General features: G+C 41.1%; 1 protein-coding gene across 1 annotated transcript; it reads right to left on the bottom strand.

The window, feature by feature from the left end:
- Window positions 1-3170: 3170 nt before the first annotated feature.
- On the bottom strand, window positions 3171-5735 carry slitrk2 (SLIT and NTRK-like family, member 2; the record flags this gene model as incomplete). Its single annotated transcript, XM_079838253.1, has 1 exon — window positions 3171-5735. One exon carries the CDS (start codon window positions 5733-5735, stop codon window positions 3171-3173), a length of 2565 nt encoding a protein of 854 aa, XP_079694379.1.
- Between the last annotated feature and the right edge of the window lie 12274 nt (window positions 5736-18009).

The raw sequence follows: 18009 nt of genomic DNA, 5'->3' as shown, positions 1-18009 counted from the left end.
ATTGCAACGTGTATGAATTCATTAGCATTATTTAATGGACCTGAGCTAAACTAACAATTAACAGTTGTATTTTTATTAAATAATGTTAAAAAACGATTAATTATTACCGATACAAATGTATTGCTCATTGTTAGTTAATGTCCATTAATGCATTAACTTACTAATGGGACTATCGTGTCTGTATGGTAGCTACCCAAGACAGTTATCATCTCTCTTTCATGTAAACCTTTAACCAACAACCTAGAGAATAAAAGAGATATAAATCTGAATTCATCCAAACATCGGATAATAATTAATATTTAATTTGTATCAAAAATCTGCAATGCAGTGAAGCGATTGCACCCGTTTTTCTCAGACAGAGAGAAAAAGCTGTGTGCTTGAAAAAGCGTCATAACTCTAGCTTTTTACTCTAACAATTTACGGCCTCCCCTCCTCTCTAATATCATTGCATGCTCTTCTATCACTTTGTTTGATTGCAGCTCTCAAGGCGTCTACAAGTGTGTTTGAGTGGCCCCTTGATGGCTATTCTCACGCCGTTTTCCTCGCCGAATGTACTAAAGCACATGATTTTAATTATGAATCCAGAAGCTGAAACACTGATGGGTCCATCTACATTCTCATTGTATCTTATGCATGCTTCATTTAAATACCTTTAAGAACAGAGACGTTGTACAGGCGCTACAGCTACATCTTAATTTCTAGTCATTCAATTATGCACAACTAGAGAATAAAAGCATATGGCCTCCGTTTTTAGGTCATTTAGACATATTAAATACGCTTGGATATCAAAGATATTAAACAAATACCCCCTTTTTTAAATATAAATACTATTTAACAATACTATTTAAAATACTGAACATGTATTTTAAAGAAATAAGCGTGTCGCCCTTCAGTATTACATAATGCACCTAATAATGAGAGCAAGTCAATCAAAAAGCATATCTTCTGGCAATTTGCTGCAATATTCCAGTTCAGCCGTCACAGCCTTTCAAGAAAATGAATGTGCCTGCGGGCCGCACAGTTACTCAAGAGATCTGAATACTGACTCTGTGAATCAAAGCTCAATCATGAATATATCATTACAGTTCACCCGCATAGAAAATAAAAAAATCACTTTGTCTGAAAATCAGCTATCCATAAACCAAAGGTGCAATGAGGAGATTCATGTAGGAGAATTTGGAAGCTGCCTAGGAGCATAGCTGAAGCGAGTAAGAACAGCTTGAGGACAAGCCCCCAGCAGCCAGCACCTAGCATCATTCCCATCGATTTCAATCCGGAGCCAACTACCTTCAAACTGCTCAACATAATTCACTGCCAATGGCATCAAAGTACTGCAGCACTGCCGAGGCTCTCGGCTTCAAAACTTTCTCTTCAATCAGTCAGTAGTCCTTTATCCCAGCCTCCACACAGCAATAAGGAAGTTATCATAATGCTCTGGAAATGTATATCTGTAATGTATTCTCGCAGCTCAAATTGCATGCAAAAGACTGATTGCACACTTCCCCGCCTTATGAATTTCAAATGCATAGGCAAAACTGCATGCACACAATTAAAAAAGAAAAAAGAACATAAAGTATACTAGAACCAGCTGTATATGTAATGAACTCAATACATCAGCATCAATGAAACAGCCTCTCTCCCTCTCACTCTGTGTAAACCGATTAGAGCTCACAATTTATTTCAAATCAAAGCATGACGTCTCCATCTAGAGCAGCAAGTGTTCTGCTGGTCAGGCCCCTCATTGATGTGCAAGGCATGTGCGGTTTGCCCATTCTCAGCCACACCAGGAAACAGCCACACAGAGGCTCATTGTACCACGCAAAGGAAATCACTCCATTTGAAAGTGGATGAAAAACATTCTCTCACAACAAGCAGTGTAGCCAGTGCAATCTTTTTTTCCGGGCAAACATTCGCTTAGAAATCAAACTGCTCAGATAGGTTGCAGACATTTTTTTTTTTTTTTAAAAGGTAATGAATTATGAGTTAAATGTAAATGTGTAATGTACCTCAGAGTTTATGAGTACAGCAATGATACAGAGACTTCTTTACATTTATGTAAACAAGCAAACAGACCAATTAAAAATAAATCAGGTAATGCATAAACCCTATTTCTGTGCTGATAGGATACAATACAACTCAAATGATTTATGGTGCAGTGAACCGCTGCATCATTTTCCAAGTATTTAACTTGTCTACAATAAGGCAAATTTAGAAATGGAGCCCTAAGACAACAGTATATCTCTACCAGCCAATGCAAACTCATTTTAGCACCTTGGACAGCAACCGTAATATCCATCTGATTTAAATTTAGAAATTAATGAGCAAACATATAAAGAATAACATAACCGATACTACAGCAAGCAAGTCGGTGTGCCACGATATGTACAGATAATTTAGGCAAATACAAATTTTCTGCACCATTTGTTCTTCACTGACAATGCTTCATGGCACAGAAACTAGCAAGTACCATATATGCTGAGCCCACACACACACACACACACACACACACACACACACACACACACACACACACACACACACACACACACACACACACACACACACACACTGCCGTTAAAAGAGATCCTTGCTGCAGAATACTGCACAATCCACATCCATCAAAGAATGCATAGGAAACTTAATTCAATTTAAGCTGAGATCACCTGATTTTGGAGCCGCAAAACAATATTCTCCCAACACTAGAGTACCATTTTACTTTTTTTCCGTTTAATGCAATGGACAAATAATTCTATTTTACATAAAGAGTCTTAAAATACAGCACTTATAAAAATTCGATTAGCAGAAAGCAGAGATAAAATTCTTCAAGTGCAAAGGCACTTCTGGAACCAGGAATTTGTGTTGCACTCACCATCCAACATGTTCTACAGGAATGTCATTTCAACAACCCTGTCGTCTGAGAGAAAATATATTTCATATTACAAAAAAAGCATGGAGCTGTAAGCTATACATATTCTTGCGACAACTGCTACAGTCTTTATGTTTCAAGTAGAAGAAATAATTTAAACCTTAGAGAAAATAATATATCATCTTTAAGTTGCGGGTATGTATACAGCCTCTAAAAGAAGATGGAAGGCTTAGGTCTGTGGTGGTGTTATTATTGTCTCTTGTGGTTGAATACACAGATGATACAGGTTTACAGGGAGTCAATCTTACAACTGACTCATCGCAGTTTGTTTCTCCAGAACTTCGAGGTAGTCCGGCTCGGTTTTAAGCTTGTTGGATAGCAAAGGATGCTCGTTTTTGGACTGTGCAGCATATTTTCTGGGGGTCCCGTAGAGAACAGTTTTGTTTAATCGATCCTGGTTGTGTCGCCGGGTGGTTTCGTAGGGTGGGATGAAGGATTTTTTGGGTAAAGTGCAAAAGTTATAGCTGAGTGGCCCGGATTGGGGCAGATCTTTTGCTCTCTCCACAATGTTCTGATAAAGCAGTTCCGGTTCACGGTTGGCACACGGTTGCTTATCAATGAACTCCACTGTGCTTATGGTGAAAGCTGGGCTTCGATCAAGCTCCTCCTTCTTGGGGTCAAGAGTGCTGAAGCTCAGCTCCTTCAGGTTCCGATAATAGGCCACCTGCTCGCTCTCCTTCTGCATGTAGATGGGGTTCTGACACATCTGCCCCACGGGCGGAGGGATATAGTTATACACATGGTTGTCGCTTTTATCCACATTGGCATCTGCATTGTACGAGCCATACTGTACTTGGAAGGAGTTCAAGTCCAAATGGTTATTGGTGCCCGAGGGAACGTTCTCCACTCCCTTGCGACGTTTGAGGACAAACACGAACAATCCTGCCCCGAAGCACACCGACAGAATGAACACAACGAGCAGGCCTAAGATGAGAACGGACAAGGGCACCTCTGGAGGCATCTCGGGCATTCTGTCCGTGGGGGTTACGGCAGAAGAGGGGGTCGCCTCGGTGCTCGAGCTCACAGCAGTCGGGGGTTTAGTCACAGGAACCTCGTCAGTCTCAGGGCAGATGGCATCATTTCGGAGGGAGCGCAAGAGCCGGCCTGCATGCTTGGATGGCGAGTCACACGTGATCTCATTCACCACTACGCTGGTGCTGGACAGCTCCATCCAGTTTTTAAGCTCCACAATGTCACAGGTGCAGTCCCACGGATTCTCCTGGAGGTCGATCTGAATAAAGGCAGAGAGCTGGTCCAGCACACCGCGCACTGGGAGGTGGGAAAAATGATTGTTTCTGAGATTAAGCCTTGTCAGCATGGTACCTCCAAACACATTGTCGGGAAGGGATCTCAGCAGGTTATTATTAAGGAACAATAGCTGCAGATTGTGCAGCGAGTTGAAGGTGTGGGGTAAAATCTCTTTAATGATGTTGTATTCCAGGTAGAGATATTGCAAGCTCTGCAGCCCAGCGAATAAAGACTGGGACAGGCTTTCAATGTAGTTGCCATTCAGATAGAGCCTCCGTAAACTTGTGAGGTTCTCGAAGGCTCCGTCCTGGATGATTGCTATTCTGTTATTCCCTAAGTGAAGGAGCTCAAGCGAGCTGTACTCTGTCAGATCCGTTCTGTATATGGTCTGCAAATAGTTACCGGTTAAATGCAGTTTCTTTGGATATGATGGTTTGGGTTGAAGTTCAGAGATGTTCTGAAGTTTGCGCTCCTGACAATTGATGTTTAATCCACTTTCAGGATTTTGCGACGTGCACACGCAAATGCCTGGGCATGTCATTGGGACAGGTGAGCGCGTCTGGTACACCATGATAGGCCCGAATACATGCTTATCTCTGCTTGACGTGACACGAGGAGTGGGGCGGTATCTCATTTTGGGGGGGCGGGAGGCCTTGGGGGCTCTTGTAGGTGTGACTCGAGGCCGCAGGGTTGGAGACGGACCCTGATATTGTGAATCAGATGGTGGTTGCATCGCACGATGACTTGCGTCTCCAGGATTGCGCCTGGGGCAAAGGTCTTGTTTGATCAGCTGTGTGACATCTTTGCCGTGCAGCCTAAACGGCGTCTCGCACACGATATCCCCCACAAAGACTGAAATTGTATCCAGCCAAGCTTTCAGGGGTATCAAATCACAAGTGCAATTCCACGGGTTCTCTTCCAGCTGAATCTCCATTATTCCACCTATATGCTCTAGTACGCCAGCAAACGGCAGCATCTTCAGTCGGTTTCCCCTTAAATCCAAATGCGTCAACATGACAAAGCGGAATATGTTGTTAGGTAAAGAGAGCAAAAGGTTGTCGTTGAGTATCAGGACTTTGAGTTTATTCAGTTTGTTGAAAGCCCCTGCCTCTATGGCACTAATGTAATTATAATCAGCTTGCAAATACTCCAAACTCTCCAAACCAGAAAAAGTGTCCTCTCTTATGATTTCCAGGTTATTATTATTGAGATGAAGACGCTTCAAGTTTTTTAACCCATTGAAAGCCCCTGTTTTTATCTCCTGCAAGCCATTATTACCCAAATGAAGAGATGTTACATTACCATAATTGAAGAATTCGTTCGGGCTTATCTTGGTGAGAAAGTTTCCATTCAGAAAGAGCTGGCTGATTTTGTTTTGCGGAGGCTGGAACTGACTGACCGTGGTAAAACCCTTGTTTTCACAATTGATATTCAGTGCGTTCTCCTTCTCCTCGCAGAAGCACCGGTTCTTGCAAATGTCTTTGGAAGTTTTGCGGCTGTCTGTCTTTGAAGGGAAACTGGTGACTGTTAAAATGCTCAGCAAGAGAATGTTGTTCAGCATTTTTACAGCAATAATGCCGACAGCCCCAGCATTAATGTGCAAATCTCAAAACAGGCATGCACAGCCCCAAAGAAGATTTCAAAAGGTGCACAGAAGCGCACAGCTCTCCATTGACCCTCCTTAAATCCCAAAAGACGGAATAGAGAAGGCATCCATCCCCGAGCGCACTGTGAACGCTGCCGGACCGAACATATCGTCGTCCCTCGCAGTGATAGTGAAATTCCGGGCTAATGAGCAAGCATTCATGCAGCAGTTTGAAGCGCATCCGAGGCACTACACTTCTGAGTCGCGGAGCTTAAACTGTCCTTTTTCACCTGCAGCGCGAGAGATATTCACACGAAAGCAACTTTACGCCTGTGATCCTGCATAGCGACAGTCAACTTAACGGTGCGTGATGCGCGGGATAACTGAGCGCTATGCGAGCGAGCTTCAGAGTGAGAGAGATGGACTCCGCGCTTGCTCACTCACTCCCACCAGGAGCGCGCGCCTGTGCGCGTGTGTGTGTGTGTGTGTGTGTGTTAGATGAGAGTGTGTGAGCTCTGCGTGGAATCCCGACGTCACCAGTCATGAGTGAGTAGATATTTTCCTTTCTTAGCCAAAGACATATTTTTTTTTTATAACAACAATAACATGTTTTGTTATTTACATACTTGCATTGATCACTGATTGAAAAATTTTGCTTTAAGATGGAATTCGTGGCATTTTCGTCTTATTTATATTTTAATATTGTATGGCATTTTATGTTTTATTAATTTTAATCAGGGCTGTTTTTTATCTGTCAATGAACTATTGCTGTAGGGTGTTCAAACGCTTCTCGTACACACGTTTGTTTCAAAACAGTTTTTAAGATATGCATTTTTGGTTTTTTTATAAGTAAATAAACCAATAACAGTCTATTGTATAGCCTTTTATTGTCTAATAATAATACTAATAAGAGGAAGAATAATAATAAGACAAAGAAGAAGAATAAGAAGATGAATAAGAATAAGAATGAATTATAACAAGAACATGAATTTGTAGCACAACAAGGTTACATGAGAAATAAATAAACAGTATTCAATCATAATTATGTGCAGTGTGTGTAATTAAAGTTTTTGGTGTTGACAAAAGCAGTTGTTCTAATCATAATCGGCCACTAGGAGGCGCAAGTAGCTCCACAAATATTTATATATAAAACATACCTACATTTGCAGGGGTAAAGACGGCGTCTTTCTTCATATAAGAAAAAAAAAAACTTTTATTTTCCTCAGTTTGCTTTGGTGTGGATTTTGCTTATCCGTTCCTCTTGTTTATTAACTGACTGCTGTTTGGCAAAGCGAAATTTGAGACTTAATTCATGACTCATTGTAATATTAAGAACCATCTTAAATTGCAATTACAAAACACCTTCAGGCATAAGGTAATCTGTCATAAATTATTGATTTACATGCTGCACACTGGCAGTAACAATCATGATAGATAGCCAAGAAAGGAGGACGATATGCCAAAAGCACTAAGGCCAAACTCAGTCAATACTGGAGAACACCATCAGTTTTCAATCCGTTAGAAATGATAATAAATGACTCTGAGCAGAACAGACTCTTAAACAACTGCAGCAGTGGCAACATAAACTAATATTTTGTAATATTATATAAATGGAGGCCTAATCATATATGAATTCTAATAAATGATTATATTTATATAACAATATATTAATTCTAATAAATTACAAAGTTAATTGTAATACATTTTATATCCAATTTTGACGTAATCTAATTTATACATTTCATGTGCATGTGTGTATATATATATATATATATATATATATATATATATATATATATATATATATATATATATATATATATATAAAATTTGTATTTATACACCATGAATCTGAAAAGCTTTCCATTGATGTGGTTTGTTAGGATATGATAATATTTGGCCGGGGTACAACGGTTTGAATATCTGGAATCTGAGGGTAAAAAAAATTCTAAATATTGAGAAAATCGTCTTATGTCCTTAGCGATGCATATTACTACTAATAATACATTTTTATATATTTTTATGGTAAGAAATTTACTAAATATCTTCATGGAACACAATCTTTACTTAATATCCTGATGATTTTTGGCATAAAAGAAAAATCGATCATTTTGACCCACACAATGTATTTTTGGCTATTGCCACAAATATACCCATGTGACTTATGACTGGTTTTGTGCTCCAGGGTCATACATATTGAGAAAATTGCCTTTAAAGTTGTCCAATGAAGTCCTTAGCAATGCATATTACTAATAATAATGCATTTTTGATATATTTACGGTAGAAAATGTACAAAATATCTTAATGGAACATGATCTTTATTTAATATCCTAAAGATTTTGATTATGATTAATAAATTCTTGTTTAATTTTATATATGACGCCCAGGAGCAAATGTTTATTTATGTGTTCTATACTTGTTTCCAGTTTTATTTTAGATTATTTGCTATTAATGTAGTGTTGTATGTTTGTACTTTATTTTGTAGCAGATCAATATGGGAATATTACATCTAAGTTTAAAGGGGTCATAGAATGACATTTTTGTACAAGTTAATATGATTCTTTAGTGTCTAAAAGAAAAGCTTGTAATATACTTTAATTAAAAATTCTCATTAGTATTGTAAGAAATCACTCATTTTACCTGGTCAAAACCAGCTTAGTTTTCAGCAAGTCATTTCAGTGTATGTGACTTTAAATGATAATGAGCTTTGCTCACCCCGCCCCTCTGCTCTGTGGGGCGTTCGGTTCGACCCGACACAACACCACAACACACGTGGAGTGTTGCCTTGACAACATTTGAGGGTATATTTTCGAGAAATAATGGCAACGGGAGTCTCTGAGGACACATCTGAGCAACCTTATCATTTTGAACCGGAGTCGGACCAGGAACAGATGACGAACGTTTCTGAATGGTTGGTTAACGTCATGTCACTTTGATCTATCTTTGTACTGGCAGAGTAGCGTAGTTGCTATGTGTTTACTGATGTGTTAGTTCATTGACAGATTGATGTTATGTTATAAGATTTTTTTTTTTTACATTACTTCTTAATCAGTAACAGACACCGTTATAAACCATGTACAAAAGTAAGCTTAGTGTAGTGTTACCACGTTAACTTTATCACCCGAGTAACTTACACAGTTTGTAATAACAAACATAACGCGTTGTTCATTATAAACATGGGATTATGAATTATATTGAGAACGTCATACACAGAAAGCATGCCGTAAGGTAACTTACCCTGTAAACTTTAGCCTCATTCATCGTGAAGCGTGCAAGCGATTTGCAAAGATTAATATAAAGGTTAATAAAACGTTACACTCACATCTTCTTGAGGTGCAGCAGGAACTCAATCCTTTTTTCAAGAGCAGCTTATTAGCAAAACCTGCTTTATACTGACGCTCGTTTATAAAGCAGTCTGCTGAGAAATGATTTGCGCAAACATTGACGTTGATCGGGGGGAATATTCCCTTCTAAAACAAAACTCAGCAGCCACTGGGTCTTCAGCGGTTCGGATTTAGGAACATCAAAATGACTGCTGTGTTCGTTATTACACCCAACAACACAACACCACAATCGCTTAGACGCCATTCTGCTGCAGAGTATCAACAATGGCGGACTGATGACAGCTCGCTCAGGGCGGGTCTGTGTTGAAACGCTGCTGTCAATCAACAATCGTAGGGGGGGCGTACACCGTGTAACGTCACACGGTCAGACGGCTCGATTTGAGACAGGGGAAAATATATAAGGAGATTAAAAAAAAACACTGGATGTATTTTTATCATTATAGGATGGTTGTGTACAGGCACTGCCAACACACATTTCCGTATAATCAACTTGTAAAAGTGCATGTACCATTCTATGACCCCTTTAAGAAACAAAATACACCGAAACCAAATGTATTACAAAACTCAAATGATTGAATGAAAATGATTAAATTAATAATCTGTCAGGAAGACACAAGAGTAAAACTTTAGGTCATAACTCATGTTATCTTTCATTCATCTATCTTTGCGTCACAGTTATTCCACTAATTAGTGATCATCAATCAGATATTTAAGGAGGTAAAGGCATAGCCTGTTCACTTATGTTCTTAATAACTTGTTCAACCCCTTATGATTTATAAGGTCATCAAAGATGAGGTGAAGGCCACCTCAAATTGATTTTAAATAACCTCACAGACAGACACAGCACCATCTGCACACCAAAGCCAGAACTTTTTCTGCGTTTATGCATTTATTGTAAACATCAGATGCTGAGTGACTCATTTGTTTTACGTCATCTAAATCTGTTTTCATATCAACTGACTGCATAGCATTTGTTTGACGTTCGTCACAAAACATAAGCATATCGGCATATGACGAAACACTCTGAAAATAGATGTGTCTATTACTTTCAATATAAGCACTTAACATTACAGATTTGTAATTATTCTATAACAATCTGCCCACTTTTTGCAATTTGTACTGTTGTGACAGAGCATTTAATTTGAGTCGTACATAATTATCACTTCACGCTAATAAGAGCTATGAGACAATGTGCATGACAAGTTAATGCATCTTGCATTAGTGTGTTACAAGGAACTGATTCTAGACAACTGGTCAAAATAACTACAAAAAAAGAGATGCCATCTTTTCAGATCTCGAATAATGCAAAGAATACAAGTTTATATTAATTTTTAACTAATTTAGGAATAGTTCCGAAATCAATATTTGGTGGAATTACTCTGATTTCCAATCACAGCTTTCATGCGTCTATGCTCCCCATCAGTTGGTCACATTGCTTTTGGGCGACTTTATGCCACACCTGGCAAAAAATAAATAAAGCCTTGCTTTGTAGGCTTGGAGAACCTCTTACATTCCAGAGGTTTTCAGGTTTCAGGGTTCAGGTCTGGAGATCATGATGGCCATGAGAGGGTCTTGATCTGCTGGTCCTCAATCCTGAGATTGGCCTGGCTGTGTGGATTGGATTGTTCTGTGGGAAAAAAACAATCCTTCGAGTTGGGGATCATTGTCAGAGCAGAAGGAAGCAATTTTTCTTTCAGGATAATCTTGTACGGGGCTTGAGTTATGCATCCTTTGCAAAGACGTATCTGCCCGATTCTAGCCTTACTGAAGAGCCACCAGTTCATCACCAATCCTTCACCAAATTTCACAGTGTGTGCGAGAGACTGTGGGATGTAGGGATCTCCAGTTCTCTGCCTAACCATTAGAGGACCAGGGGCCTCATTTATAAACGTTGCGTACGCACAAAAGAAGGCGTACTCCGCTCTCTACGCAATAATTGGTATTTATAAAAAGCAAACTTGACGGGAAAATGTGCGGTCCTTCACGCAAGCTCTGACCCAGGCGTACGCACAAAAACGGGTGAAATGAGAAATGGCGACACCGTCGGCAGATGGAAGAAACACGTGAAAGTGTGTGAAACTGTAGACCGTTGTGTAAAAGAAATGGCTATGCCTCTCATAAATAACATTAAGACTTCACAAAGCAAGTCTTACAATGAACAGCCTACACGAACACCCGTTTGATCGATCTGCAGTGTAAAACAAACAAAATCAAACGAAAATTACAACATAAATGCAAATTAACACATATTTGCAAAAAGAAAAGTGAAATATGTTCTGCAATAATATTGGCATGTTATGCATTGCAATTCATCCTCATAAATATGGTAAACAACGAAATAGCTAATGTACAAAACTGATATTCTCGTCAAGTGTCCGTCTGGCGGAGCAGATAGATGCAATTAGACAGATAGATAATTAGGGAGATATATAGATAAATAGATAGATGTATTAATTGTCCACTGGGGAAAGTTGTTTTCATAGTAAAATTTCTTCATCAGCTACGTTCATGGTATTCATGCATATGCCTTTAGTTTTATTTTTGATAAAATGACGTATGTCTCAACCATTCAGAAGGCTGCAAGACATTACATTTGCACGGAACTATTTCCCATTTCCACGTAGATTATAACCGACATCTGTAGCTTGTCAGATTCAATTAAATGGATGGAAATAAAATGCCCATCTCAATGCGTAATGACGCACAATGGCTGATCTTGTGCTCTAGAAGATGTGGCGAATGGAAGGATTCGGAGTGAACGCATCTTCAGACAGCAAGAGGACACACTCTGGCGATGGAGCACTAGACGCTTTTTTGCCTCGACTTTGATGTCCGACCATTTCTTTTTTATTTCGGCGATAGTCCGAGGTTGTGAGGCTACAGCATTTACGGCGTCTGCAACCTTTTGCCACTCAAGTGTCTTTTTGGCATTAGTAGCTAATGCCCACACTGTGCCCTCCAAACAACACTTTTCTTCTCTTTTCAACCTCGCCAACGATAACTTCTACCTCACATTGAGTGAAGTTACGTTTTTTTTAATTTCCTCTCTGTGTTTGCCATGATTTCGCAACATATGAATATTAACTTGTGGGCGTTTCACGGACTATTTATGGGCAACTATGGGCGTGTCATGAAGCCGCAAAAGCTGCGCTACATTTAGAATTGATTGTGATTTATTAAGGGAAAACTGCGTAGGATGTGCGTGCGCACGGTTTTATAAATCCGAATATTTCTGTGCGTACGCACGTCCTATGTTTCATCCGTACGCCAATTCTGACGCAAATCCTACGCAAAGTTTTATAAATGAGGCCCCAGGTGTTGGGCAAAGCTGAAAACTGGGCTCATCAGAGAAGATCAGAATCAGGCAAATCTGTCTTTGTGAATGACTTGTGACTCAAGCCATGTACAAGGTTATACTGGAATAAACACACACACACACACACAAATATATATATATATATATATATATATATATATATATATATATATATATATATATATATATTGTCACATGTCTGTCTTGTCCTGTGTAGCACATGGTGTTTTGGTTTATTTCTGTCCTGTGTGCGCCTGTCATCTGTCTTGACCCCACCCCTCGTTATCTGATTATTAGTTAATTTGCTCCACCTGTTGTCCCTTGTTACCTGCCTTGTTTGTCTGCTATTTAGTCTCCTTCCATTTTCAGTCCTGTGCGGTTATGTTGTCTATGTTACGTGTGGAGGTATTCTGGTTCCTGATTCTTGTCCCTGATCTCGGTCCCTGGTTTGTCTCTGTTTGATGTTTGATTTTTACCCCATAGTGGGTTTTTGTTTTGTGTTTATGTTTCTTTGGTTAATAAAATTCATGTTCACCTGCATTTGAGTCCTCACCCCTTTTTTCACCATAGCGTTCGTGACAGAACATAACCGCCAGTAGAGGACTCAGCAGTTGTTTTTTGCCCTTTTTTCTGTTTCTCTCCATGGAACCTGTCACCCACCTAGAGGCTATGTGGTATGTGAACTCCCGTTATCTACGTCAGCAGGGAGCTGATGTGAGGAGGTTTGCTCGGGTCTTCCTCATTGAGATCGATCACTTGGATCTTAGTGAGGCAGAGACCAAGGAGGTTTTTAATCTTTGTCTGGACATGCCCCTCACTCCGGAGGAGATGGGGAGGATGGGGGTTTTTGGCTTCTGGGAGTTCATAGACTATCTTGACCCCAGCCCTCCAATGACCATTGTCCCTGTTCCGCTGGTCCCTGTTCCGCTGGTCCCTGTTCCGCTGGTCCCTGTTCCGCTGGTCCCTGTTCCGCTGGTCCCTGTTCCGCTGGTCCCTGTTCCGCTGGTCCCTGTTCCGCTGTTCCGCTGGTCCCTGTTCCGCTGGTCCCTGTTCCGCTGGTCCCTGTTCCGGTGGTCCCTGTTCCGGTGGTCCCTGTTCCGGTGGTCCCAAAACGGAGGAGGAGGAGGAGAAAGGCTCCCTCCATGCCTGTTCCGGTGGATCGTGGTCCGGTGGTCCCAGGTCCGGTGGGTCGTGTTCCGGTGGTCCCAGGTCCGGTGGATCGTGGTCCAGTGGACCTTATTCCGGTGGTCCGTGTTTCGGTGCTCCATGTTCCGGTGGTCCCTGTTCCGAAACGGAGGAGGAAGGCTGTTCTGGTGGTCCGTGTTCCACCCACGCCGACCCGGCGCCCTGCTCTGTCTGCGCCGCCCAGACACCCTGCTCTGCCCGCGCCGACCCGGCGTCCTGCTCTGCCCGCGCCGACCCGGCGCCCTGCTCTGCCCGCTCCGACCCGGCGCCCTGCTCTGCCCGCTCCGACCCGGCGCCCTGCTCTGCCCGCTCCGACCCGGCGCCCTGCTCTGCCCGCTCCGACCCGGCGCCCTGCTCTGCCCGCTCCGACCCGGCGCCCTGCTCTGCCCGCTCCGACCCGGCGCCCTGCTCTGCCCGCTCCGACCCGGCGCCCTGCTCTGCCCGCTCCGACCCGGCGCCCTGCTCTGCCCGCTCCGACCCGGCGCTCTGCTCTGCCCGCTCCGACCCGGCGCCCTGCTCTGCCCGCGCCGACCCGGCGTCCTGCTCTGCCCGCTCCGACCCGGCGTCCTGCTCTGCCCGAGCCGCCCAGGCGCCCTGCTCTGCCCGAGCACCCCCGGCCGCCTGAACTCTGCGGGCCGCCTGAACTCTGCGGGCCGTCTCCCCGGCCGCCTGAACTCTGTGGGCCGCCTCCCCGGCCGCCTGAACTCTGCGGGCCGCCTCCCCGGCCGCCTGAACTCTGTGGGCCGCCTCCCCGGCCGCCTGAACTCTGCGGGCCGCCCCCCCGGCCGTCTGTCCCTCCCATCCCGCCCTGGTCTGTCCCTCTTTGGGTTCTGATGGAGCGTCTGGAAGCCGCTCCTTGGAGAGGGGGTAGTGTCACATGTCTGTCTTGTCCTGTGTAGCACATGGTGTTTTGGTTTATTTCTGTCCTGTGTGCGCCTGTCATCTGTCTTGACCCCACCCCTCGTTATCTGATTATTAGTTAATTTGCTCCACCTGTTGTCCCTTGTTACCTGCCTTGTTTGTCTGCTATTTAGTCTCATTCCATTTTCAGTCCTGTGCGGTTATGTTGTCTATGTTACGTGTGGAGGTATTCTGGTTCCTGATTCTTGTCCCTGATCTCGGTCCCTGGTTTGTCTCTGTTTGATGTTTGATTTTTACCCCATAGTGGGTTTTTGTTTTGTGTTTATGTTTCTTTGGTTAATAAAATTCATGTTCACCTGCATTTGAGTCCTCACCCCTTTTTTCACCATAGCGTTCGTGACATATATATATATATATATATACTACCAGCCAAAAGTTTAGAAACGGTACTATTTTGATTGTTTTTGAAAGAAGTCTCTTCTGCTCAGCAAGGCTGCATTTATTTGATCAAAAATACAGCAAAAACAGTATTATTGTGAATTGCACAATAATAAAATGCAATTTATTTCTGTGATTCAAAGCTGAATTTTCAGCATCATTACTCCAGTCTTTAGAGTCACATGATCCTTCAGAATTCATTCTAATATGATGATTTGCTGCTCAAGAAACATTTATTATTATTATCAATGTTGAAAACTGTGTACAATTTTTCTTCAGGATTATATAATGAATAGAAGATCAAAAGAACAGCATTTATCTGAAATATAAAGCTTTTGCAACATTATAAATGTCTATACTGTCACTTGATCAATTGAATGCATCCTTGCTACATATATAGCCTAGCGGCAGCAAATATAATTTGCAGCCAGGGCGTCTAGCAACTCTCCTTTGGCTTGCGAGTTGGAAAAACTTAGTCAGGCCAATCACATCGTGCACAGAGTCAGTGGGCGGGCTTAACATGATGACGGCAGAGTTGCAGCGATTCCGCAAGCTACTTGAAAACAAAGAAGCTGGCGAACAGCGGCCTTTCGAATCGGCTTTGGCCGCGACTCTGAAAGACTTGGAGTTAAGCTTTTCTTTGAGAAAAGAACAAAGAGCGGCACTGAAGTAATTTTTAAAAAAGGAAGATGTGTTCAGAGTTTTGCTGACCGGATACAGCAAAAGTTTAATCTATCAACTTGCTCCGTTTCACCTTCTCCGTTGCTCTGGTTGGTTGTAGCGCTATCCTATTGCGTGCAGAGGGAATTTGAAAGACAACCGTTGATCCCGCCCCTCGGATTGAGCCCTGCCAATGGTGTGTTCCCAGACCCAACATCTTGATGTAGGTCTGGCTTGTCAGGCTAGAATATATGTATACATTTCTTTATTTCAGAGAAATACTGTTCTTTTGAACTTTCTATTCATCAAATGTTTTACACAACTGCTTTCAACATTGATAATAATCCTAAATTTTTCTTGAGCAGCAAATCATCATATTATAATTTCTGAAGGATCATGTAACACTGAAGTAATGTTGCTCAAAATTCAGCTTTGCATCACAAGAATAAATGACATTTTAAAATATATTCAACTAGAAAACAGTTATTTTACATTTTATTTCACAATATTACAGCTTTTTTGTATTTTTAATAACATAAATGCAGCTTTAGTGAGCAAAAGAGACTTAATAGTACAGTTTCCAAACTTTTGACTGGTATGTATATCTTTACTGATATAAATATTATAATTAAACTTTATTTGGAGTACTGCTTTATTGCACAATGCACATTTCTTAATAGTATGCCTAAAATGTGTCTTAATATCACTATTAGTAATGATAGTATGATAATATCAGTCTTTAAATGCAAGATATTTAAAGTGAACCTACTTGCAATAGTCCCATTTTAGCACAATCAAACAACTAAAGATATACTTAAGTACAAAATTAGCTGTTCCAATTTAGCAGATTTTAAGTATCAGTTTAGTATACCAAAAGTACAATTGCCGGGCATTTATATTAAGTACATAAATATGTAAATGTATGTGTAGTATGGCCAGAGGAGAACTGGCACCCCGACTGAGCCTGGTTTTTCCAAAGGTTTATCTTTCTCCATTATGCCACCTGATGGAGTTTTGGTTTCCTTGCCACTGTCGCCTTTGGCTTGGCTTGCTCAGTTGAGGACACTACATTTTCAACTAAATATCCAAATAAATCTAATTAGTAAACTAAATTAACCATATAAACTAAATTACTGATCTGCCCACATTGTCACTGTATGATAATTGAAATGAGCTGATGACATCACCGTTTACCGAATAAAATTCTGTTGCATTATTTTCCTGTTTAACACTGTGAAGCTGCTTTGAAACAATCTGCATTGTAAAAAGCGCTATATAAATAAAGTTGACTTGACTAGTATACTTAGCATTAAATAATTGTATTTCAAATACATTGTCCTATATTTATTTTTTCAATAGGGTTTTCAAATGTTTTTTTTTTTTTTATGTTTTTGATTTCAAAAACTTTCATTATCTCCCAATTAAGCGTATTATTTTGCATTTAGATTCATTTTGAGCACGTATGTGCTCTCTGCAAATGTAATTGTTTAGATTTATTTTTTTATTTATTTTTCATATTGGTGTGTGTGTGTGTGTGTGTGTGTGTGTGTGTGTGTGTGTGTGTGTGTGTGTGTGTGTGTGTGAATTACTGCTTCTCAGTGTCAATACAGTCAGTTATAATATTGTTGAATATTAAGTGTCCCCAACTAAACAAGCCAGAGGCAATAATGGCAAAGAACCCAAACTCCATCAGGTGACAGAATGGTGAAAAAAAAAAAAAAAAAAACTTGGGAGAAACCAGACTCAGTCGGAGGGCCAGTTCTCATCTGGCAAACAATCGGACACAGTGTCATTATGGTTCAGAACTACAGATCATAACACAGATCAGGATTGGTAACATTCATAAAATCATCCAGTTTGAAGATGTTTGTTTTTTGTGCGAGTGCGAGGACCTGTCTTGTTCTTTTGGTCTTAAATTATAATAATAGTGGTCTACTCTCATCCAGGTTCAGATCTTCATGGCTAAAATAAGTGTAAAATGGGCACATTTCCAGGGACAGCTCTAATTGGGGGTGTAACAGAAGAACTGACACCCCGACTGAGCCTGGTTTCTCCCAATGTTTTTTCTCCATTATGTCACCTAATGGAGTTTTGGTTCCTTGCCACCGTCGCCTCTGTCGCCTTTGGCTTTTGGCTTGCTTAGTTGGGGGCACTAAATATTCAACTATGTTACTGATCTGCCCACATTGACACTATATGATAATTGATCTGAGCTGGATGGCATCACCATTTTCTCCAGAGCGACTGTACAGCCAAATCAAATTCTGCTGCATTACGTTCCTGTTAAGACTGTGAAGCTGCTTTGAAACAATCGGCATTGTAAAAAGCACCATAAGTAAAGGGGACTTGACTTAACTTGACAAGACACCAAACACCGGGCGTAGTTATTTATTCTTATAGCAGCTAATTAATCTGAAGTCTCACACATTGACAGGTAATGACTTCC

Source organism: Gobio gobio (assembly GCF_949357685.1).
Source record: "Gobio gobio genome assembly, chromosome: 16".
NCBI lineage: Eukaryota > Metazoa > Chordata > Actinopteri > Cypriniformes > Gobionidae > Gobio > Gobio gobio.
The sequence above is the reverse complement of the archived record's forward strand: the minus strand, read 5'-3'. Positions and strand labels throughout refer to the sequence as shown.